Source organism: Anarrhichthys ocellatus, unplaced genomic scaffold (genome assembly GCF_004355925.1).
Source record: "Anarrhichthys ocellatus isolate YVR2014 unplaced genomic scaffold, GSC_Weel_1.0 scaffold15, whole genome shotgun sequence".
Taxonomy (NCBI): Eukaryota; Metazoa; Chordata; class Actinopteri; order Perciformes; family Anarhichadidae; genus Anarrhichthys; species Anarrhichthys ocellatus.
The window spans coordinates 7974758-7999237 of NW_022280045.1; the positions used below are offsets into that span (position 1 = coordinate 7974758).

The 24480-nt window shown below is 41.6% G+C and overlaps 2 protein-coding genes across 2 annotated transcripts; both read left to right on the forward strand.

The window, feature by feature from the left end:
- Positions 1 to 1356: 1356 nt before the first annotated feature.
- On the forward strand, positions 1357 to 12742 carry ripk2 (receptor-interacting serine-threonine kinase 2). Its single transcript, XM_031854753.1, has 11 exons — positions 1357 to 1926; positions 2886 to 3039; positions 3654 to 3809; positions 4206 to 4363; positions 5483 to 5532; positions 5676 to 5837; positions 6559 to 6644; positions 8501 to 8602; positions 9079 to 9184; positions 9325 to 9504; positions 9626 to 12742. The coding sequence occupies exons 1-11, from the start codon at positions 1601 to 1603 to the stop codon at positions 10006 to 10008; spliced, it is 1863 nt and encodes a 620-aa protein (XP_031710613.1). The 5' UTR covers positions 1357 to 1600; the 3' UTR covers positions 10009 to 12742.
- A 405-nt stretch (positions 12743 to 13147) lies between these two features.
- On the forward strand, positions 13148 to 20389 carry LOC116387544 (Y+L amino acid transporter 2). The gene is made up of 10 exons (XM_031854756.1): positions 13148 to 13889; positions 14178 to 14707; positions 15467 to 15592; positions 15673 to 15817; positions 16868 to 16991; positions 17113 to 17216; positions 17308 to 17404; positions 17514 to 17663; positions 18864 to 19047; positions 19348 to 20389. The coding sequence occupies exons 1-10, from the start codon at positions 13873 to 13875 to the stop codon at positions 19440 to 19442; spliced, it is 1572 nt and encodes a 523-aa protein (XP_031710616.1). The 5' UTR covers positions 13148 to 13872; the 3' UTR covers positions 19443 to 20389.
- Positions 20390 to 24480: the final 4091 nt, after the last annotated feature.

Below are 24480 nucleotides of genomic sequence, written 5' to 3' on the forward strand. Positions count from 1 at the left end.
AGAGAAACATCAAATCGGGGGTTTTAGGCATATGCTGCTGTAAAATGTATACTGACATGCTCACACATGATCATTCAATGGTAATGTGCCATCAACAAACAAGTAATGTAAACTTTGTAAAGATAGGAAGTCACATAGTGTGACATCACATATATCATCAGACAAAGTCCATGTGTTTTATATGTATTGTTAAAATGCACATCCATCCACACAATTTTAGAAAACCCATCAGTCTGAGTTCTTTTCTTTTTTTCATTGATGGATTTATAATTAAGTTTGGCCTACTTAGAAATGACAGACCTGTTAAATCCCTCTACATGCCCTCTCCTCCAGGATCTTGAAGCCCAGCAGCATTGGAGCGATGGATCTCTCTATTCCCGAGGTGCCCCTCAACCTCCAGCAGTGTGGATGACCCATCCAACATGCCTCCTGTGGGTCTCCTCCAGGAGTCATCCGGCGTGGCAGCCCCAACTGCAGCACCCCAGGGTCCAACTCCTCTCCCCCAGGAAATACTCTCCGGTTGTGAAGGCTTGCAGTTCATGGATGAAGTAGAATGTACGGGAGACTCCCTTTTGGTCCAGGACCTGGCAACTCCAGTCCAGTCCACTGGGAATGGGACTTAGAGTTAGATGATAGTCTTGCTGGATCATCAAAAACTATAGACACATTGTGTGACCTCCAGTTAAAACCCTCTGCTTTACAGGGGGTTTCAGATTACAAGCGGGACAAGTGTGTCCAGTTCCCCAATCCAGAAAGTTTCTATGATTGAAAATATAATCAATTATTTTTATCTGATAAAATTGTATTTAATATAATGGTATTTGATTTATTATTATTATACGATTTTAACTATATTATACCACAAAAAAAATGTGACATTTTTATAGGATTAATTTGGAACTTATGTTTGTGTTATAAATTGTCTTCTTTACTCTGTGTATGGTCTTATTACGTGAAACGCTGAATGAAACATAGGCCTATAGTTGTTTTTCTATAAAAGTAGAGATGTGGAACGTATTACCCGTCGCAGGAAAACCCCACGTTTGGGAAATTCCAGCATGTTAAAAAAAAAAAAAAAACCCAAATTGAACAGTTGGGCTCATCGAAAGTGAAACAAAAATCTGTATTTGAGGTTTAAACGTTACAATTAATTATTAAGCTTCAAACACCTCGTCATCATATTTGGGATTGCCCCTATCTATACTTTCCTTTGGAAAGGCTGTGTGGTCAAAGGCCCGTCAAACAATACAATAAAACCCAGATCGACTCTGTCAATCTCTCGAAACGTCACTATGACCCTGAACGCATCTCACAAAACCCGGAAGTGTTTCGTCATTTGCAACAACAAAACCCACCTGAGTTTGACAGCGGCGCTGAGCGGCTCGCTGTTGTTCTTCTTCTTTCACTCAGCCTGTGGCAGCTCGTTGGAGGCAGTCTGGCCGCATAACACGAATAAACGGACAATTTAAAGCGCGTACATTCAATTCTAGTCGTTGGGTGCTCGGCGGTTTTTTTTTTCTTCAGCAAACGGGTGAACCGTTTATCGGTATCCGCTCATCAACGGTAGCTTAGCTTTGCTAGAAGTCGGCGACATTCTGGCATGCGTGTGGATGGAAGAGCTCTTCCCCATCGCGTTCACCATAAAGGTTTAGTTCTGCTTTCAGCTGCTGAGCTAGTGGAGGAGAACTCCTCAGACAGACTTCACGTAAAAGGCCCACAAACTGCCATGGAGCCGTGTGCGGCTGTGGGCTGTGTGAACATCGGCAGTCTGACCAGCACCTTGCCCGTGATCCCTTACCAGAAGCTGACAGACCTGTACTACGTGAGCAGAGGGGGCTTCGGCACCGTGTTCAAGGCGCAGCACTCGGACTGGAGGACCACTGTGGCCATCAAGTGCCTGAAGCTCGACTGTCCTGTTGGAGAAAGGTATCCTGTCTCGATGTGACCTCGTGTGACTATTTAGGCTTTCGTTGTGTTATTAAAAGGACGTTTTACAGAGACGTAACTGTGTGGTTACAGACTGTCTAAGGTGGAAACAGAGAATCAAGTCTTCAATTAGTGTCACTTTTTAATCACATTTTAGGCTTTAATCAGATGTGTCCAAAGTGTCAAAGACGTTGTTTCATTGCCTTGTCTCTTCCTGCAGCTCAGGTGAAGAAACTTGCTCGAATCCGCATATTCAAGTCTGCACACATTTCTTGAAATAATATATATTGTTCTTTTAGTTTTGCCTTTTAATTGTGAGAGGACTGTGGCTCAATCACCGGCCTGTGTAATAGCTGTCCCCTCAAATACATCTCTAATGCCTCTCATAACTCTTTGTAGACCAAAATAGTCCACTAAATACTGGACTTTTTCAGGCTCATATTAACGTTTTAGAGATTAAAAATCTGATAACGATTTATCTAAACATAAATGAATAGCATACCATTTTTGTAAGGGTTCTTTCAATTTGGTTTCTTTAAATTTGACAAAGATATTACATGTCAGGGCTCTCTGGTAGACAAGCTATGCATTGGAGACCCTATTTCTAAGTCATATTAAATATATCTTGGTATATCTGTGCTGTAATTTCTCGTTACTTTGGCCAACATGCAGTATATGCCGATACTGATATATTGGTTTCGCTGATTAATCCGACAATCAGCTTCCAAGATTCATTCCTTTGGCATGCTTCCTGTAATCCGACATTCAGCTTCCAAGATTCATTCCTTTGGCATGCTTCCTGTAATCCGACATTCAGCTTCCAAGATTCATTCCTTTGGCATGCTTCCTGTAATTATGTGTATGCCGACAACACCCCAAACGTCATCGCTGTTTTGGCTTTTGTTTTATTTATTTTTGTGAGAATAAAGACTGACTTTGTATCACTGGCTGTGTTTCAGAGAGAGGAACTGCCTGCTTAAGGAGGCCGAGGTGCTCCACAAAGCCAGATTCAACTACATAATCCAAATCTTTGGCATCTGCAACGAGCCAGAGTTCTTCTGCATAGTCACCGAGTTCATGAGCAATGGCTCTCTGGACCTGCTGCTCCACGAGGTAGCTATATGTCACCATGTCATTTCATAAATCTAAGAGGTGCTCTTTCAAATAACTGCTGCGATTATAATCGATGGCTCAATCTTAAATGATTAATAAGGATTAATGATTAATAAAACAACAGCTGTCCTTCACTATGTGGCATTTCTATTCTTTTCCTCTTTCCCTCAGGAAATGAGGGCTAAAGTACAAAAAATGTTCTGTATTCAATCAAATTACACAGTCACAAATGTAGAGAACATCTAAGCTTTCCACAGTGCTTTTGTTTCCAAAATAGCTAAAGTGAAAGAGTCTCTTTGTGGTTTTTTTGGTAAGCTGCTCTGTCTCATTTATGCATCATTCGTCATGTGTATGTATGCCATGCCATGCCAGGCATTCATGCCTGTGACTCAGCAAGCAAAAGTGGAACTTGAAAGTATTCACAGTTTATGATGAAACTCAGAAACCAGCAGGGGAAGAGAAAGAAATGCAGACAAATATAGTTTAGGGGGAATTCCTACTTGTCTTAATGTAGTAAAATGTCTCTCCTCTCTTGTCATGCTCTGTTTTGTAGTCGGTCTCCCTGTGATGCCCTTATTTACATTTGAAACAGAGTCTGTGGTCTCTACCTACAGAAGGACATGTACCCCGGGCTTGCCTGGCCTTTGCGACTGAGGATCCTCTATGAGATCGCCTTGGGGGTTAACTTCCTTCACAACATGAATCCACCCCTCTTGCATCATGACCTAAAGACACAGAACATACTGTTGGATGGAGAATTCCATGTTAAGGTGGGTCAGCAGGACTTTGGTACAGTATGAACTGTTTGTGTGACAAAAGGAAACAAACATTTGAGCTTAGGTGTCACAGAGTGTGGTTTGTCTGTGTGTGTGTATGTTCAGTAAAGTCCCATGTTAACCCACAGAGACGGTAGGTAGATTCAGTAGGGTAAAAGAATAATCACCAAATTAAACAATGACGATAATTGTCGGCAAAGTGCTGCAGCAAAAGCATGTTGTGCAAAGTGTGTTATAGTAGCTCCCACTATAATAAACAGGACAATTATCTCACAACATGGCTAATGTTCTTAGAGCCTCAATCAGTTGATAGAAAAAGCTGATCCAGTAAAAACAACATTTATCTAGAATTCTAAATGAATGCTAATGTTCTGCTCTCACTCGGCCCAGATTGCTGACTTTGGCCTTTCAAAGTGGCGGCAGCTGTCCGTCAGTAAAGGCTCGGTGTCCAAGCCCACAGAGATGGGGGGCACAGTGATCTACATGCCCCCTGAGAAGTACGAACCATCCAAGAGCCGTCGGGCCGATGTGAAGCACGACGTGTACAGGTGAGACAGCAAAGCTCAATAACTAGTCATTAGAAATTGGTTGGACAATAGACAACAACAAGTACGGTCTCCTTTTAATCCGAGTATGTTTCAGTATCTACAACATGAGTTCCATCTAAATATGTTTTATGTTCAATTGGTCAGTGGTCAAATTATTGGGCTGAATTTTGGATTGGACGAACTCTCGAAGACTTCACTGCACAGTTTATAAACTCTGACAGAGTAAATATGTGTTGAGCTTAAGCATCACAGGGAAGCAAGTTTTTCCTGACTGGCAAGCTGGCATACTGTGCCGGCATGGGGCTGTTGGATTGTTAGCATACCAACAATGAGAAGAGTGCCGCTGTATGTGCCAGGGGCTAAAGCTGTCATTGATGCTGGGAAAGTGGTTTGATTTCAGGAATCTCTCAGAAAGAGGGAGTGGTGACTGTTATAAAAGAAGATGAACCACATGGTTGTATGAGGTACTTATCCACAGTCAGTGTATTAACTACAGTACAGTAGAGGACAGTCTGCACACCTCCAGCCTGGAGAAGCAGACAAAACATATTTTAGCCACCTAAACGAAAGTCCCACCTAAAATAATCAATATCACTTTAAGTGTACACTATATTTATAATATTTCACTGCTTTACCTTACCTATAGACAGCCGTTAATCTGAAGCTTATATCCATCTATGCTCTCTTCAAAACAACCAGACTTCATTGTCAAAAGTAATTTTCCCTTAAAAAAACATGGCGACCTCGATCGGTTAGTTTGTTTGTGATATTGTGAGAGTTTGGTAAATTTGAAGTAACACTTTAAAAAAAAAACCAAAGTGCCCGTCTCTTTCTCCAAACTGGGGGCGTGCAGAACACCGTCTACTGTAGAGTAATACACGATCGTGGATACGTAGCTTAGACAATCCCACTTTGAAGAATCCAAACTCTCGCTTTAATCTTTTGGGCAACGGGTTTCGATTGCTGCAACAGGTCAATTGGTCATTGTTCTTCCTCAAAGCAGCTTCTCTGGTTAGCTTGACGTAAAGTCCCTTAACTCTGAAGGGGAATACCAGTCGAAGAGAATGATGTAACTCTAATTTCCCTTCACTGATTCTCTCCCGCATGTTTACATTGAAGCTATGCCATCATTATGTGGGAAGTGCTGTCCAGGCAGATTCCATTTGAAGGTAACACATTATCTACTTTCTTGTCTTTTTAAAAAAAAAATTTTATCCAAGTTTAATGTAACTCTCTCATTCTGTCCAGTTGCTCTTCGAGTGAACTTTCATGGTGCCACCAGACTAACACTGATCTGTATTTGTGCGATCAGAGGTGACCAACCCAATGCAGATCATGTTCAGTGTGCTTCGTGGGATGCGTCCTGACACGAGTCTGGACATTCTGCCTCCTGACATCCCCAGCAGAGAAACCCTCATCAGTTTAATGACCTGCGGCTGGACCACTAACCCCGATGAACGACCTTCCTTCCTCAGTAAGCTCACACAAATAACCGATTTGCAGAAATTCCTTTCTGGCCGGAGTTAAACATTCCACCCTCTCAAAGCATTGCACTCTGTTGAACCTGTTTTACACTTTGGGATGACAAATTCTGCTTGTCAGTGCAAAGCAGTGACTAAGAATCAGCTTCCTGTCACATTATTCCGCTGTCTTCACTGAATAATTTTCATCGACATTTTTCGTCTCTTGCACAAAACGGACAAATAGACATTCACTACTTACTCACATTCGTTCAGACAATAATCTTTGGCAAGTTCAGGACTAAAACTGAGTGCGTCTTATCTTCTATCTCTCATTCTTTATCACTGACGCACACACTCCAGCTGCAGAGTCACAGCAACACAGTCACATTACATAGTGTGTTTTCCACGTCTTGATTTAACTGTACATTTGTGGTATTGAAACCACAAAACGGAGAACTGAACCTCAGTTGGTACTAAATGTTTTGATGACCATACAGCTTTCTTTCATCTGTTCATAAATGTACCAGTAACAACCAAATGTGCACTAAAATCACCAGTAAACATCGACAAGTTTCTGTCCACACCTGCAGCAAACACAGCTGTGCATGGCCTACGGAGAAAAAACACATAACTGGCAGTGAAACCGGTTCAAATAGTTTTGTCCTGTTGACTAGATATCCTACTGTGAGAACAAAACCGTAGAAATGTGATGTGTGTTTTGTGCCATTTCAGAGTGTCTGATTGAACTTGAGCCCATGGTGAGGACGTTTGACGAAATTGACTTCCTGGAGGCCGTGTTGGAGATCAAGAGGTCAAAAGTTAGTCATCACAGTTATTTTTTTAAGGATACCTTCCACACCTGTAGTTCAGTTCATTTCGTACGTACCAAGGGAAAACATTAGACATGGTTGCATTTTAGATCTGGTCCGGTTCCTGTTTACATTGACTTTCTACAAACGAACCAACAGGAATAAACATGACGATATACGGACTGACGGGGAACTTGTTGATTGGACAGATGATAACAGTCAAAGGTCGTAGCTCAGTGGGTAGAGCGGGTTGTCCTTTAACCACAAGGTTGGTGGCTTGCAGCTGCAGTGCTGACAGAGCAAACTGTTTATCTGAGGGGGAACCGGAGGATGGGTGCTCCGCGTCCACAAAAACGGCCTCGGTTAGCGGACCGAGACCCACCTTTTCAAGAGTCTCGGTTCAATTGTTTGGTCCGTACGAGGCTTTGATTGACAGCTTTCGCATCAGCCCAAATGAACCGTACTAACCGGGGAAATGGACCTGAGTGTGTTCAACCGAACCAACCAGGTTAAGTGTGAACCCGCCTTAAGTGTTTAGAGATGAAATAAAGGGAGAGAGAGTTGGCGAGCGACATGCAACAGAGGTCCGGACTTAGACTCAATCTGGGGACGCTGTCGTTGGCCATTTCTCACAGTTGTGTTTATCTGATCTGATGAACATGTAGAGTGGGCACAGTAAGTGACTTTCCCTCTTTTTAAGATGCCAAACAGAATAGAGGCACCAGCATCATATCGTGGTGCTTAGAAGAACGGGCTTCATACTCCAAAGATTGTCATTTTGAATGTGCAGGAAAGTCTGAGTGCTAAAGTTAATTAGAATTGTTTCACTAATATTTTTTATTAATTCATTAATACAGAAAAAATGGCAAGTACTTGTCACAAGTTACCAGAGCCTGAAAGTGAAGAACAACATCTGTCAATTATTAAGATTTGAATTGATTACCTGAATTGATTACCTGTTGCTAGACTTTGCTATTGAGCCAACTCACTGTTCCAGGAAGCAGTTTTATCTTTATCTCTCCGTTTCACTAAACACCCAACTGTTGCATGGCAATTCAGAGAGCAGCTTCAGAGGAACGTAACTGAACAGTCAACGTCGTAGCTGTGTGTAAGAGAGTGAAGCAGAACTGAAACAAAACACACATTCTCAAAAAAGACCTGTTTCTGTCACATATTAGTGGTTAAGTAATACTTGTCTGGGTGTTCAGAAGAACTTAGTTAGTTACAATCTAATGCTGAATAATTGATGTCTGTAGTGAACCGTCTTTGAATTGTGTGTAATTTGGGACAGTTTGAATTATACTGCGATGAAGAGAGGATGGGTTTTTACAAGAAGAACACACATTTTACTTCATAATTGTATCTTGATATAGCCTTCTTCTTGGTATGTGTTTATGTGTGCACATGACTGAGACCATTGCAACCAGCTTTGACAGCGACGCTGGTATTGTTTGTGTTGTCGTGGCAGAATGTGGTCTACTACAGAACCGGTTTTGAGCACACTACCAAGTGTTTGTATTTCTGTGGATAGATTTTGCCACTGTCATAGCGCCCCAACTGTGCACAAAAAAGTTCAAAACAGTCAAAACTACACAAAAAGTAGTACTTGGTGGCTTTTATATTTTCAGATATGCATTGAGTCTGAACAATGAAAGACAGCAAAACTTCCACCAGGAATTGTGTGCATGAAAACACTTCTGCTCCATTAACTGTTTGACACAGTCTACAGTCACTTATGCTTTTTGGTAAATAAGGTGTCTTATTCGGGTTAATAGCAGATGTGATTAATTTGACTTTGGCATGTTTGATTGAACACAATTGATTGTTTCCTGCTCACTCCCCTCTTCTTTCTTGTTCCTCCACAGAGGATGCAGAGATCCGGCTGTTGTTCAGCCCAGTCAGTGAGTGAGAAGAGGAGTGAGGATGGATCCCTGAACATGCTGAAGGACAGGCCCAGCCCCTGGCCGGTCAGTAGCTGAAATCTCTGTGCAAACATCAAGAACAAGTCTAATAATATACAGCGATACTTGGGGATCTACATATAAGCATTGTCTGTTTTTGGTATTATGTCTTCAAATTCCCAGTGAAATGTGAGTCTTTAGCTTTTATACTGTGACATATTCCCTCGTGAAACAAAATATTTGAGCGGTGTACAGTTACAAGAGGGATTTAAATCCGATCCTTTGCATTTGATTGGATAAGCTACAAAGTGGGTGGCCTTAAGTAGCACCATAGTGCCTGTAGATCCACACACACCTCCCTTGTCTCTAAAAGTTACGGATTGATTGATGGATGGATGTCATGATATTATTGGTTGCATATATTGTTAAATAAGTGCACAATATGACCGTGGATGTGATCTAAAAGGGCATCTTTCATATCTTCTCGACTTTAATGTCTGTATGGAAGTGTGAATTAAGCATCATTGTTTGTTCTGCCACAGGAGAGCTCCGGCTCAGGCTCTTGTTCCTCCCAGGACACAGATATGTCTCTACCATGCGCCCTCAGCAGCAGCAGCAGCAACAGCAACAGCAACAATGCTGCACCAGGTATTTACAACAGGACTGGCATTTTATGCATTGGCCTCATTTACTGGAAACAAAGTAAAAAGCTCACAGTGCCACGCATCAGGTTTTATGTAAATATCTGTGTACTAAACAAGCATCCTCTTCTACTCTTTCTGATGCAGAGGGGCTTCCGTCGTCATTTTTAGCTCCTACACTGGAGCCTCCTGAGTCTCTGAAGGACCCCAGTGGCAACAATCTGAACGGCGACGTGAATGATTTGAACACACCCATCAAGCCAGGCCTGCCTGTCACCGAGTACGAGACACAGCTGGAGAACCTCAAGCTTCAGCCTCAGCAACAAGGTACACCAGTTAAAGCATGATGTATGAAGTGGCTGATAATGATAATACAGTTCTGGAAATTTGAATATTATTTACAACCAGAATCTGAATCACTCCTCTCTCTCTCTCTCCTCACTCGCAGCAAAATACTCTCCTCCATTGCGGCACTCCCCTCCCTCACAAGGCCCAATCGCCCAGTGGATCGCGACGCGCCGCGAGGAGATCGTCTCCCAGATGACGGAGGCCTGTCTGAACCAGTGCTTGGACGCCCTGCTGGCCCAAACCATGCTGATGCGGGAGGATTACGAGCTGGTGGTGACCCAGACCACGCGCACCGCCAAGGTCCGCCAGCTCCTGGACAACTGTCATCGGCGCTGTGAAGACTTCTGCTGCATTGTCGTCCGCAAGCTGCGTGACAACAAGCAAACAGGCCTGAAGCCGTACCCGCCTGAGATTAGCTCCCCGATCCTCTCTTCCTGCGCACCACCGCTGTCCATGTCCTACCATATGCCCAGGAACGTGTAGCAACAGTCACCGCCAAGCGAATGGAAACAATCCAGGTTATAGACTGTGCCAACTTTACACTACACATAACTCTGACTGGTACCGTTTTCGGTGAGATGGTCACCACGGTTCCTGTCAGTCCTGCCCTCAAAGAGGAACTGAAGGCTGGGTGAGCAAAAAGAGTCACAAAACTAAGCTACTCCCTTAGAAGTAAATCTACTCACAAGAGATCAAATGTTTGATTCTGTGCAGTCAGAATCCAACGATTTTGAAGGAATCAGTGATTTTATTTCTCAATGTCAATGAGGTGATTTATTTATCCCTTCATTCTGAGGTGACGTATCGCAGGGTGTCGCTCCTTTAGTACGTTATGCTTTTGTCTCCAAAGCTCAGTTTCCATTAGGTGAAAGTGTGATTATTTATAGAATGCAAACATCCTCAACACACTCGGTTGATCTGAGTAAGTGACGGAAGGACTGTTGTCATGCTGGAAAACCTCCAGCCTAAATAAGGTTTATTCCTATTAAAGCAATCCTAATCTTAAAGTATCCTGTAGTCATTGGTGAACTATGTTTAGCCTCTGAGTGAAGTCAGTGAGTATGTGGCCCTCAGTGTGTTTGTATTGAAGCACATGGTCTACATTCAATCGGTAAGAAATGCATTGTCAAGTACAAGGACGACATCGGAGCCAGTGACAGCTAGCTATGTGGTTTGGGACGTTAACAGCTTTACATAACTGAAGTGTTGAAATGAGCCATGAGTTTGGTCACTGTGGCCGTTTGACCGTATGGAACATTTTGTCCCTGCCTTTTTTCTCCCCCTCTTTTTTCTTTAAGTTATTCGCTGAGTCGCGGAGTAAAAAGGAAGTTAAGATTGTAATACAACACTCAGAATGAGGGATGTGTGTGTCTGCATGTCCGTCTAGATTAAAAGTGGACCAATGTGATCTGATTTATTTTGGTTTTCTCAGTAGTGGCCTCACCTCTCAGTATTCTTAATGTTCACTTTAGGCTCATCTGGACACAGTTCAAGTTTAACCATGAGCTTCACATGTGTTGATGCTGCTGAGCTGCTCTGCAGAAGAACTGCAACAAATGAACAGAGAAGATCAAACCTGCTTTTCTTGTCTCAACCTTTACTGCAGGGGTGGACCAAACTCTTTTGATTGCCACAGATAGTTTTCAACCAGTTATAATGCAAGAAAGTCAGTGTTTCTATACCAGGAAACCCCGTGTGCCATAGCAAATACATGTGTCAAAATAACCAACAGAACAAACTGTTTATGTTTGACATTACAGTAGTTTATTTCTGTTCCCACAATAAAAAAAAAAGCATTTCTGCTCCTGAATTTAATTTCAATTCAATCAATACTTTTAAATACAGTGCATTGCCTAAGTGCCCACATACTTATTATGATATGTGTAAATCTGTATATAAATAAAGTTGAAACAGCCAAATATTGGTTTCTGTTCGTGGCCCGAGTGCCCACTTCAAAGATTACAATGCAACTGTAAAAGTAAGATGTAACAAACGGAGCAGACAGAGATGGTAGAATAATGGTTTCTGTGCCCAGAGGTTAAGACTAGGATGTGCACTTTATTAGAAATATGCTCAAGTCATATTCCAGTTTGTTTTTAAAACATCACCACAGCCCACTTCTAAAGTTGGTTTAGTAGTTTGGCCACCCCGGCTGTAGTTTACCTGCTGAGCAGTCTGTGCAGTCACTGCTCAGTTCATCACTCTGGACTCAACTTTCTCTACAGTAGCTGTGCTTCCCCATCTGATCAAAACGATAGTAACACCTGTTACTTATATACAATTATCTCTCTTTTTCTTTTTAAATGCAAGAAAATACACACATTTATATCAAGGCAGTAGTTTGTATATATACATAATGCTGAGTAAGAGTTTTGTCTTTACTTCACTCGCTCGCACACACAGTATATATGTTCTTTGTGCCAGAAAGAAACAAGTTATTTCTGTTTCCATGACACAGTTTGAACCTTCAGTCTTCCTAATCACCATGTTTATGTATGTGTATTTAATACGACTATACCATTTACTATTAATTCATTTAACAATTATTTTCTCGATAATCGTTTGGTCTATAAAATGGTAAAAAGTTATGTTTATAGTTTTCCAAAGCCCAATATCTTCAGATTTTCCCTTCATACAAATGTTTCTTGTAGTGTGCATATATGCCTCTCATTACGGGCCTTACTGTCTTCATCACTGCCTTCACTTATCCCTTAACTCCAAACGTTATCATAGTTGACGGTGGTGTAGCTGTGTCCTTTACTGTCTGTATATCCTCCAGTTCAACAGAGAGCGACCTCTTTGTGGTTCCCCATCAGTCGGTCCATAGACAGTTGAAGTTCCATAAAGAACTTAAATAACACGGTGGGAAATGAGCTACGGCAGGTTATTCTTATTAAGAAACCGCGTTACAAGAAATCGCACACAATTGTATATCATTTAAAAAACAGGAAGGCCAAGCCAGGCCGACACGTTTCCATCGCGGTGGGCCTTGTGTTCGATAACTGTGCCTCATATTCTGCTTTTGGCAACGTGTAAAAGCCTTTCACACATATCAAGAAACGCTGAGTAGAAATACTACAAATTTGATATCTTAAAATGTAACATATTTTGTACTGTCGAGGATAGTTTCATCTCTTTTCTATATATTTTCATTTGTGATCACTTGTTTAAAACTCATGCATTTATTATTACCGTGTGTGTGTGTGTGTGTGTGTGTGTATATATATATATATACGTGTATATATGTGTATATACTGTGTATATATATGTGTATGTATGTATAATTTAGGGCCCATGTCATTATCAGATCAAACGAGTATGATGTGTTACAGAATGTGCAGTTGATCTGTAGCTGTGGTTTCAAACTAGGATTTTTCATATTGTATCAAACTCTTCATTAAAATGAATACTCTGTTTTTACTTCTGCTTGCTGTCTTATTTTTTATTTTATTTTTTTATGTAACATTAATTCAATGGGAAAGTTTACTCTATTTTTACAGTTGGCTCATATAATGTTCCCGTCTATATAGAGCTGCTATAAGGATACCAAGAACCAAGAGGGTTTACGTATAGCCATAGATTACTGACGTCCAGGTTGATGCACCTGCTAAATGTCACTGAAAGAGAAGCATGATGACCAAAATGCAACCTCAAAAAGGCCGCTATCTGTTGTAAAAATGACAACAAAAGGCACATAATTACCGTTCGTGTCTATTTTAGTTTTGGTGTCTTACTTCTATATACATGGAGGAGGGGTGGGGGGATTTTACATGTGTGTATGGATATATATCTCTGTCTCTACCTATAGTTTTTGACCCCATACCTTTCAGTTTGAACCCATGTTGTGTGTTTTTGTCCCCTTTGTTTTGTTGGTCATCTTGCTTCGTATAATCTCTTCAGGCTGTTTATGTGTCCCTGTACTTGTCTACACTTTCTGGAATCACTTATTGCGCAATATAAAAAGAAAAGCAGCTGTCGAGACAGTCAGTGCATTAGTTATTCTTTAATGACAGATCATTTTATCGCAATATGTTCTGTATTATACAATCTACTGTCTGTACCCGGTGTGTTGATCCAGAAACAGCTTGGCTACCTCCGTCCTATAGCTGCCAGGGGCCAGTGACAAGGTCTGCTTCTCTCTGAAAATAGCACAGGAGGGAACATGTGGGTGCAGTTCATTTGGTGCTGGAAAAACACCTGTTGTGGTTGTGCTGGGCTGCAGGGATTACAACATCGACCGTCCTGTTGCTGCCTCTCGGATGTTATCTCACCAATGTCTCACTGCCTGGTCAGAGGAGCAGCACTGGTCTGAGGAGACTCCACACGTAACACACCTGTTGATCTTCTATGAATAAGGAAACAAAGTAAGCTCACTTTTTGTCCTTTTTACATATTGGCCGTTTGTGTCCTAATTTACAACCTTAAGTATGTTTTGTTCCTGTCTAAAGAGCGGACTATGGGCAAAAATGTTTGTGTGTGAAAGATCATTACTGGGAGATTTGGCACCATGACCTCTTTTTGTATAGTGGACATATTCAGGCTTGAGAAGTGTAGTTGGACATTATTAAAATCGTGTAATATTTATATGGAAGAACAGTTTGTTTTGTCTGTCAAACTGGAATAATCTCCTTTAAATTCCATCTTCACACCAGCACTGGAGTAATGGAGGATCTGAGGCAGAAGATGGGAGTCATGTCACAGACAATATGCCCAAATTCACGGACTCCATCTGATGGGAACTTAAAGGCCCAGAATTATGGGAAAGAAGAGAAAATGCAGTTGAGGAGGGAAATCTCCCTTATGAATGGGATCTGCCTGATTGTCGGGAACATGATTGGCTCTGGGATCTTCGTCTCACCGAAGGGTGTACTCATGCACAGTCGCTCTTACGGGCTGTCTTTGCTGATTTGGGCTACGGGAGGCATCTTCTCAGTGTTTGGGGCGTTGTGCTACGCGGAGCTCGGCACCACCATCCCCAAGTCTGGAGCCAGCTACGCCTACATCCTGGAGTCGTTCGGAGGCTTCCTTGCTTTTATCCGTCTGTGGACGTCCATCCTGCTGATTGAGCCGGCCAGCCAGGCTGTGATTTCCTTGACCTTCGCCAACTACCTGGTGGAGGCTTTCTACCCCACCTGCCAGCCGCCATACGACGCTATCCGGCTTATCGCTGCAGCCTGCCTCTGTAAGAAACACTCCTGTGTAGGTCTACAGTTCATCATCCAGAAAGAGATTGCAAGGAAACATAAAAGTCTGTGCAAAATACAGGGAGGAAAAACTCCCAGTACTGCCTTCCAGTGTTTGATATCACACTGTGATACCCACTTTGGCCTCACCCTAGTTCCCGACTTCAACACAATATATATGTCAGTTTAGATAATATTATCAAGTTTTAAACAGCTTTCGTTTTTACCCATGACATGAGCAGAAACAAGTGGTGCAATGGTATTATACCCACATTCATCCCAGTATGAAACTCAGTAACCCTGTGTGGAACTGTCACCAGCTATAGTTAGACTCTGGACCAGTGTGGTTTACAGCCTGGCTTTGTGCTGTGAAGAGCGTAGTAAGCAGAAGTGCCATTTTAGGTGAGAGAGCAGCAATGCCACAAGCCAAATAAGAAGTGAGTTTCTGTTGTACCCTCATACAGACTTTGGCCTACGTCACACACAGGAGATGTTCAGCAATCTCTGGCACACGGCTAAGCGATAGCATGCTTCTATTAGCTATATAGCTTTTGACATTCAAGTTGACACAGTTCGAGTTTCACAAACAGACAAACATGGTTGACCATTGTTTCCTGAATGATTCATCTTTGAAAATGCAACCTAACAAGAAAGCAGAAGTTGTACCCAGAGCTGTATTAGGCCTTGTTTGTATAAATGAACTTCTCAATCATGGAGATAAATGTTCATTTATTGCCGTATTCCTCTGGTTTGTCCAGGTATGCTCATCTTCATTAACTGTGCCTGTGTGAAGTGGGGGACACTGGTCCAGGACATTTTCACTTTCGCCAAACTCATGTCGCTCTTCCTCATCATCATTGTAGGACTAGTGAAAATAGCAACTGGTAAGATTACGTTGGAATAAAAATGCATCGGTGGAAACAAGATAAATATGTGCTTTACACTTTGATTTATCTTGATGTAGGAGAAACAAAGAGCTTTGACAGTCCGTTTGAAGGCTCCTCCACAGATCCCGGAGCCATTGCTTTGGCCCTCTACTCAGCTCTGTTCTCCTACTCCGGCTGGGATACGCTCAACTTTGTCACTGAGGAGATTAAGAATCCAGAGAGGTACACACATGTACAAACACAAGCATACGAAGAGACACACGGAAATGTACAAACGTTTGAACCTTAGACTTGAAGTCTCTGACTAGGTTGAGTAGGGTAATACAAGTGGTGAAAACGAGCCAGTGGGAATAATACTAAAAACTATTGGATAAATTAGAACTGAATGTTTTTTGATGTTACCCAGTCAGACATTTGTTTGCTTTATTTAAAGCTGGTACAATCAATATTTACGTATTTACAGTGGTTATAATATGTGAAAAGCATTGCTCGTAGTGATGATTATCTTGACTCTACTGTTACTCTTATCTCTACGGAGGATTTTTCACTTTAATATTTTGGCTTTCCTGCCCGCAACTGTATTGTTTTGGTTCAGTCTCACTACTCTCATCATCCTTGTTTCCAGACACAGAAAGCAGCGAAAAAAGCTCTTAAAAAACCCAACACTAAACGTGTTCCTGCCCAACACTAAACGTTAGATAGACAAATGTAGCAGCTAGCTGGTGAACTTAGAGGAGCATTTAGCATCTTAAGCGGTATTTCCCCTTTAGGAGTTGGTGGAGACTAAACACAGAGCTAATAAAGAGTAAATAATTGACTTTAAGTTGTCATTTGTTGCACAAACAGGACTAAATCAATGCTAATGTTGCTCGATAGCATGCTGGACGTGCAACTGTACTGTCAGATGATATATCAGTTTTGTGTTTACAGCTTATTTCTGCTGCCTCCAAGTGGCCAAAATATTACTTATTGCAGCTCAACGCTGTCTTTTCAGATTACTTTAATGAGACATTTTGTACAGAGCCAGATGTAGTTCTCCAGTATATTGGACGCTCATCCGTTTTCATTTTTTAGGTGAATTTGAGCTGGGATCACATTGTAATCAATGGACATCCTAGTTACCTGTAAAATCTTTAACTGAACAAAGGAAAATGGGCTGCAGAGGTTGAAATTGCAACTTGAGTAAAACAATGTCTCTACATGAATCCTCTGCAATCTGTTTACTGCAGCTTTGCAGTGAGTCACAAAACGCTCTCTGTGTGTTGTTTCTAGGAATCTTCCCCTGGCCATTGCCATTTCCATGCCCATCGTGACCATCATCTACCTGCTGACCAACGTGGCCTACTATGTGGTTTTGGACATGACGTCTCTGCTGGCCAGTGATGCAGTTGCTGTGGTAAGATACAGACTGTATCCTGAGAGAGATTATTCACTCTGCTGGTAAATATAGTCCTGAAATTGTTGACCCAGGATCGTTTTGCACTCTGACTTGAATGAACTTCAATTTGGCCCCACAGACATTTGGAAATGCAGCCCTCGGGCCGTTCAAGTGGATCATCCCTGTTTCAGTGGCCATGTCCTGCTACGGAGGACTCAATGCTTCTATCATTGCTGCCTCACGGTAATCAGGAAGTGCTGAACAGGCGCCGACTTTGGGCTCCCATCGTGACGAGTGTTTTGCCAGTAACTTTCCATCTTTGTTGATGATGCAGGTTGTTTTTTGTCGGCGCCAGAGAGGGCCACCTCCCCAACAGTCTGAGTCTGATTCACCTGCAGCGCTACACACCCATACCTGCACTGCTGTTCAATGTGAGAACCATTTATCTTATTTGCATATATTCCTCTACTGCATACACGTACATGTCACTTCAAAGGACAAATGGACTGGAACATGAATATATTCATTTGTGCTCTGCAGGGGTTAATGGGTCTGATCTTCCTGTGTGTAGAGGACGTGTTCCAGCTCATCAACTACTTCAGCTTCAGTTACTGGCTCTACGTGGGTCTGTCTGTGGCCGGCCTCATCTACCTGCGCATCACTCAGCCAGACAGACACAGGCCTGTGAAGGTGCTGCTTTATTCATTGTTCAAATCATGCAGCATGAAAATAAATGGATATGGTGCATAGTGTATGTGTCTACTGTACATACACAATGCTACAGGTCCTGTGTAATAGTATTTTAATTATAGTTATGGTCTGAAGTGATCATTTCTGTAATAATTTCATTTTGAACCCTATATTTATCACTTGTTTATGCATCTGCAGTTACATTTGGATTCAAGACAAACATTTTGCAGTGAAATACAATGCGGCATACTCTTCAGGCTGTGCAAAAAGGAATAATAATTATAACAAGAGTTAAACAAGAATAGAAAAAGAAATATAATATTTGCAGTATAAGTATTAAGACATTAACGTGTCTATTCACCATCCTGAGTGGCTAAAGCTGTTTCTTTATCCTCTTCAGCTGACTTAGCTTGTTACAGTCCAAAACTAAATGAACAAAGAAATATGACTGTAGTGACTGATTCCAGCAACTAGCCACTCGGCTGGGTGCGGGAGAAGATCCTGTTCTTTACTCGCTACAACAAAGCGAGTAAAGAACAGGCGTTTCACACTTTTGGGTGAGGTTCCCATTTAATTAGTGTTCACAGATGATATACAACAGGATAGCACTTAGAAGAAACCATTTTTATTGTCATATACACATACACGAAATTTGCCTTCTGCATTTGACCCATCCCTGTATATAGGGAGCAGTGGGCTGCCAATGACAGGCGCCCGGGGAGCCGGGGGTTCAGTGTCTTGCTCTGGGACACTACGACATGTGACACGACACGTGACACGTCGAACAGTTGACCCTGCGGTTACCAGACAACCCTCTTAACCCAGTGAGCCACGGTCGTCCCTTATCCCTTATCTTCCTGGTCTCCCTCCGGTGTGTCTGGCTTGCGGTAAAAACCGTGCGATCTCCCCGTCACCCATGCCTCATTACCTGTCAGTCGCACCTGTGCCCCATATATTAATTACCTGCCACAATACTCCACACTGCCACCCGTGGTCAACCTGAGATAGGCTCCTAATTCAAACATATAATACAAAGACATAACTAATGGCTCCGACAATGACTAAGTCACTCTTATAAACACAATCTGAAGCACTGATAGTTTCCATAGTTTACGTATTGGCTTGAATCTTCACTCTGCATGTAGATACTCAGATATCAGTTTACAAACTAACCCGAGCTGTGTCTTTTTCTCCCCACAGTTGTCTTTGTTCTTCCCCATCATCTACTGTCTGTGTAGCCTGTTCTTAGTCATCGTTCCTCTGTACGGAGACACCATCAATTCTCTCATAGGAATTGGCATTGCACTGTCTGGGGTGCCCGTCTACTATGTGGCCATTTACCTGCCTGATGAGAGGAGGCCCAAATTCATACGCAAGTTAAACGGTAAGCTCAAATGTCCGTGTGCAGAAAATGTAATATTTGTGCAGCAGAATGTGTGTTTTTGTTTGAGCTGTGTTCAAACATGTGAAGAGGAGGTGACAAAAAGAAAACATTTCCTGTACATGAGGCATGAGAGTATTAATCACCAGCATACACCATTCACCCAGTTTGTCAAACATGTGTCACATGATTTGATATCACTATACAAAATACAGCATTAATCATCTTGTATTATGAGAGTCAGCTGTTAGCAACCTTTCCACTTCCACGTCCTCCTTCCTCTCACCTCTTTTCCTCCTCCAGACTTTACCACCAGATCTGCCCAGATGCTGTTCTACTGCTGTTTGACTGAATTTGACACTGAGACAGAAGCACAACCAGGCGGTAAAACGCAGTGAGCTGCAGACAACCCATCGCTCACTGGCCAGCTTTCTGCCCAGAGGCCTCCGTCCTTGTCCGTGTGTCAACATTCATTCCTCCCACGAATGCACAAAGGCAAGGCCTTGCATGGACGGAGTGACGTGGCGCAGGCTCAAAACTTTTGTGAGGATTACTTCTTCCAGGTCAAGTTTTAAAAAATGCCTGACATCTCAAATGACTCACCACGAAGGAGCAGGCACTTGAGAAACTGCAAACTGTTGCTTTCTTTTCTACAGAGATCAAGGAATATCTTCTATGAGGATTAAATATGTCCAGATATATTTTTAGAGTTTGTATGTGTATAACTGTGCAAATGTAAACACTATAAAATTGTCAATTACAACCAATATTCTGGGATTGGTTCCTGAGCAGCTTAACTGTTAAACAGTTTAAGTTAAGTCATTTCTTTAAGGGTTATTAATCTCTCAATGTTATCTTTCATAAATACAACTTCAGGATAACAGTGTATTTCAGTCAAAAATGTATTTTTACCAATTTAATGAAGCTTTTCACCAAACAACGCATGACCTAAATACCTTACACTGTATTATCTGACTGATCTTTGGTACGTGCTACGTTTGCACCACGTTATTTCAGAGCATGTTTATGGAAGAAAAAACACTCCTGCAACTGGGTGATCGCTCACTCACAAACTCACTCATTCGCCATCAGCAGGCTTCAGCCTCTCCACAACGGGGAGCTGTTTCGTTATCCGACGGGAGAGAAAAGTAGGACTGTCCTCGACCAAAGAAATACTTAGTTGAACACTACAATTTTGTCAACTAATCGATTAATTGATTTAATCAACATATCTGTAAAACTGAGTTTCTCCAGAACAAAGTCACACAAAAGCACCCTTTTGTTTTGGAAATAAATCATTCAGCATGAAAAAACAGTCGCCCCTTGAATGTATCTGTTTATATTTCTGTTTCTCCATCATATTGCCTTGTGAATAAACTGCATATGTTTTAATGCATCCTATTATTTAATTATTTTAAGTATCATCTTCTAAAAGTCACTGTTCACATTCACAAAAAAATTGTAATTTCTTTTCAGCTTTACAATAAATATATATGAATCGTTAGTCAACCAGATTGGAAGAAAAATAAAAAATGAGATGTCATGATGAAACCTTACTGTCAAATTGACTGGTAGACCTCATACACACTCACGAGCCGGTGGAGCTTAAATACACAATGAACTCAATCACATATCACACATATCACACGTTCATCTTATTATTGGGTTGCACGTCGTTTCCAACAGAAGCTCACAAAAAGCTGTATTTTTGTTCTGATTCAATTAATTTATTGTAAAATCATCATTCATAAAATATTTTAAACACTGTTCAGGAGCATCAGCTGTTCAAACATCCTGCAGTTTCATATCTTTTAGATTGTTAACATATGTCTGAATGAGGCCCATATGAATACAACAGAGAGATGAATTCACTGTTAGGAACCAGATTTCTCTGAAGCCTTATTATTCCACACATGAAGTGACATTAGGAGATCTCTGCCTAAAGTAAGGTGCAGTTGGCGGAATCGAACCCGGGACAGATCCACTTATTGCTGAACTGTTTGTATCCCTCAGCACTGATCAGGTCACTTCCTGACCGGAGGAGAGCACACAGGTATTCATTATCATGGTTTCTTTTGGGGTAAAAACATTGCCATAGTTTAATGAATGAACAATCTCATGGTGTCAGATTAAATATTTACCGTCCATCAGGTTCTGGAGGCTGCAGTAGTTTGTGCTGTTATCAGCTGGATCTTTGGAGAACTCAGATACTGCCTCTCCCTGCACATCAGAAACATCAGGAAGGAAACGGTATGTCAAAGAGGAACGTCAGTGACTGAAGCTGATTAACTTCTGAACGCTTTTGAACTTAATTTTCTTTTCAGTAGCTTTAAAGTCAGAAAAATAAAATCTCCCCTCACTGTGTCACATTTTTTTCTATTTCATGTGATTATTATAAAGTCCATGCTGCAGCTGTTAATGTTCACAGAGCAGATGTTGCATCCTGTGACCAAGCAGAGATGGATAATGCTTTATGATGGTGTTTGGGTTGCATGAAACCTACAGGGCTAAAGGGTCGAATGCATGTTAGACAAGGTGCTGGTGAATTCAAAGCCTCATTTCTCACATGTTATCTTGGATATGGGGAGAACACAGGACTCACAAGACACACATTAGTCATGTTTGGGCAGAGAAATAGAAAGCTTTGATGATCAACAGTATCTAAAGTTGATCATTTATTGATTTTTCTGATGTTTTGAACGATACATGAGCCTTTAAGTTATGCCAGTAATAAACATAACGCTCACTGCTCTGCTCTGCAGGTTGTTTGGCATCTCGTGCGAAGATGTCACTGGAAAGATGGTGAGCCAGATTAAAGCCTGGCAGATCGGACAAAGCTGCCTCTATGCAGGAGAGACCTCCGATATCTCATGTCTGACTCATGTATTGTTGAAGTATAATACATACATTATTTTTGTGAAAATAATCCACATCCAGCATCGACTTGTGACCGAGTAAATAGAGACAGATAATGGTTTATGTTGGTGTTTCAAGATGTCATCATACTTGCTCTAAGTTAAATTTCCAAACATGTTAATACTTGCGCCATTTGATCAAAACCTGTAGGATGATTACATCTGGTATTCACTTGAATTAATCAATCAAGTCCTGTGGTCTCGAACAAAGCTTTTCCAGCACAGCTGAAATGAAGTAGCTTTTAATTAAAGACACAGTTTAGGTTTTGTATGTCCGTCTGTTTACTCATTCAGAAGATTTAAAAAAAAAAAAAAAAAAAAGCACTTACAGTAACTTTGCAGACGGTGGACTGCTCTAGAAGAAACTGGAGGTCGTTGACTTTTTTGGTTGCCGGAGACGTGTGCGTGGCTTTGATCAGGTAAGGAGCTGTCGACACAAGCTGCAGAGCAAATTCAGTCAAGTCAATCATTATCTCAACATCAATCAGCTGGCTTCCTGCATCTGATTCTCATTTAAATTATTGCTGGAAATGTGGATTATTTTCACAAAAAAGATTTTATGTATTACACTTTAACAATAAATGAGTTGACTGAGATGTTTCCAACCTCGTACGAGCACCTCTCCCCTGCATAGAGACAGCTTTGCCCGATCTGCCAGGCTTTAATCTGGCTCACCATCTTTCCAGTGACATCTTCGCACGAGATGCCAAACGACCTGCAGAGCAGAGCAGTGAGCGTTATGTTTACTACTGGCATAACTTAAAGGCTCATGTATCGTTCAAAACATCAGAAAAATCATTGGAGATCAACTTAAGATACTGTTGATCATCAAAGCTTTCTATTTCTCTGCCCAAACATGACTAATGAGTGTCTTGTGCGTCCTGTGTTCTCCCCATATCCAAGATAACATGTGAGAAATGAGGCTTTGAATTCACCAGCACCTTGTCTAACATGCATTCGACCCTTTAGCCCTGTAGGTTTCATGCAACCGAAACACCATCATAAAGCATTATCCATCTCTGCTTGGTCACAGGATGCAACATCTGCTCTGTGAACATTAACAGCTGCAGCATGGACTTTAATAATCACATGAAATAGAAAATAAATACAGAAAATGAACATTAAGTTTCCCCAAAGGCACCCACAGAACACTCACACACAGTTTGATTGAACACAGGCTAAGCAAATCTATAAATGCTAAGAAATGAACATTACCATTTGATTTTGCACTGTGAGGTTCTGTCAGCCAGTGAGATGGTGAGTGTGGCCCCGAGGAGCAGAGCTGAAGCGACTAACAGGAATCTCAGGTCCATACTGAAGGCAGGTGGATCGGGGTCTGAATCCAGCGTGTGGTCAAGTGTGTGTGGACGTCTTCTGGATGTGTCTCCTCGCTCTGCCCAGAGGGCTTTAAAGACCAGCTCACGGGTCATGTGGAAAACTGGAAGAGAGGACAGCACAACATTGATTAACATGCACCACAGCATGGGAGAGAAAGAGAGTGGAGGAAACCGAAGATATAAGTATTGCCGAGTTAACACGGGGAAAGTTATTTTCACAACAATTAGCCTATTTTATTGTGTGTAACCATTTAAAATACGTCTGTAAAAACATTTTACATCGATTTCACAGCTTCTGCAGCCATTGCTTGGAATTGGGGATGGTTTGAAGTTGCAGAGAAGTGGATCTTGATCACAATACCTCCAGTGTGCAGACAGTGTTAGTATTATTTGCACGTGCAGTTTTTGAGATATTTGTCTATATATAAGGAATGGAAATTGGATAGTTATGTTTGTGGTGCTCAACATTGACAGATTACATCAAAACAGCATGCTTCGCCACGTTCACCAGCTTGACGCTAACTTTGTCTGCTGTTTGGTGCTGAGCAGGTGATGTGCAGTGTTTTCCTTCTTCTTCTTTTTACTGAAAACAGCAGTCTGCTGTGGCCAAGCATTACAAGAGGGCAGTGAGAGTGAACCAAAACAGTGAGCTGAAAGAAGATTCAAAACCAAGTTTTTAGGGGCTGAAATCTTAAAGAAGCTTTGACAAAGACTTTAAACCACCGCCTCACTAACAATGACCAAGATTCATATCAACTACATGTCTTAACTCAAGCACTGGAACAGAGTTGTGTAATCAGTGACCAGAAGAATGTAACCAGAAATAGAAAAAGAAAGTCTTCAGCAGGAGCATGAGGACACAACCTCTCCCTTTCCATTTATGTTCATGCAAATAAACTCAATTTCCAGACTTTGCATGTTCTTGATAACATAACAGACTTCAGATGGACTGAGGAGCAGCAGTGTAATAAAACCTATAGGAGGCTTCTGTGGTACGGGAGGAGTCTGATAAAATAATCGTTATGTGTGTTTAGGGCCTAAAACATGCGAGCATGGAGTTTGAAAAAAGTCTATATTGGTCCCTAAGTGTGTAGAACAGTGTTATTAATTTCTCATCATCTTATGATAGAGTGCTGCAGCAATGAGTTATTATTTTTGCACTTCCAGTTCTCTTGTCTGGAAGA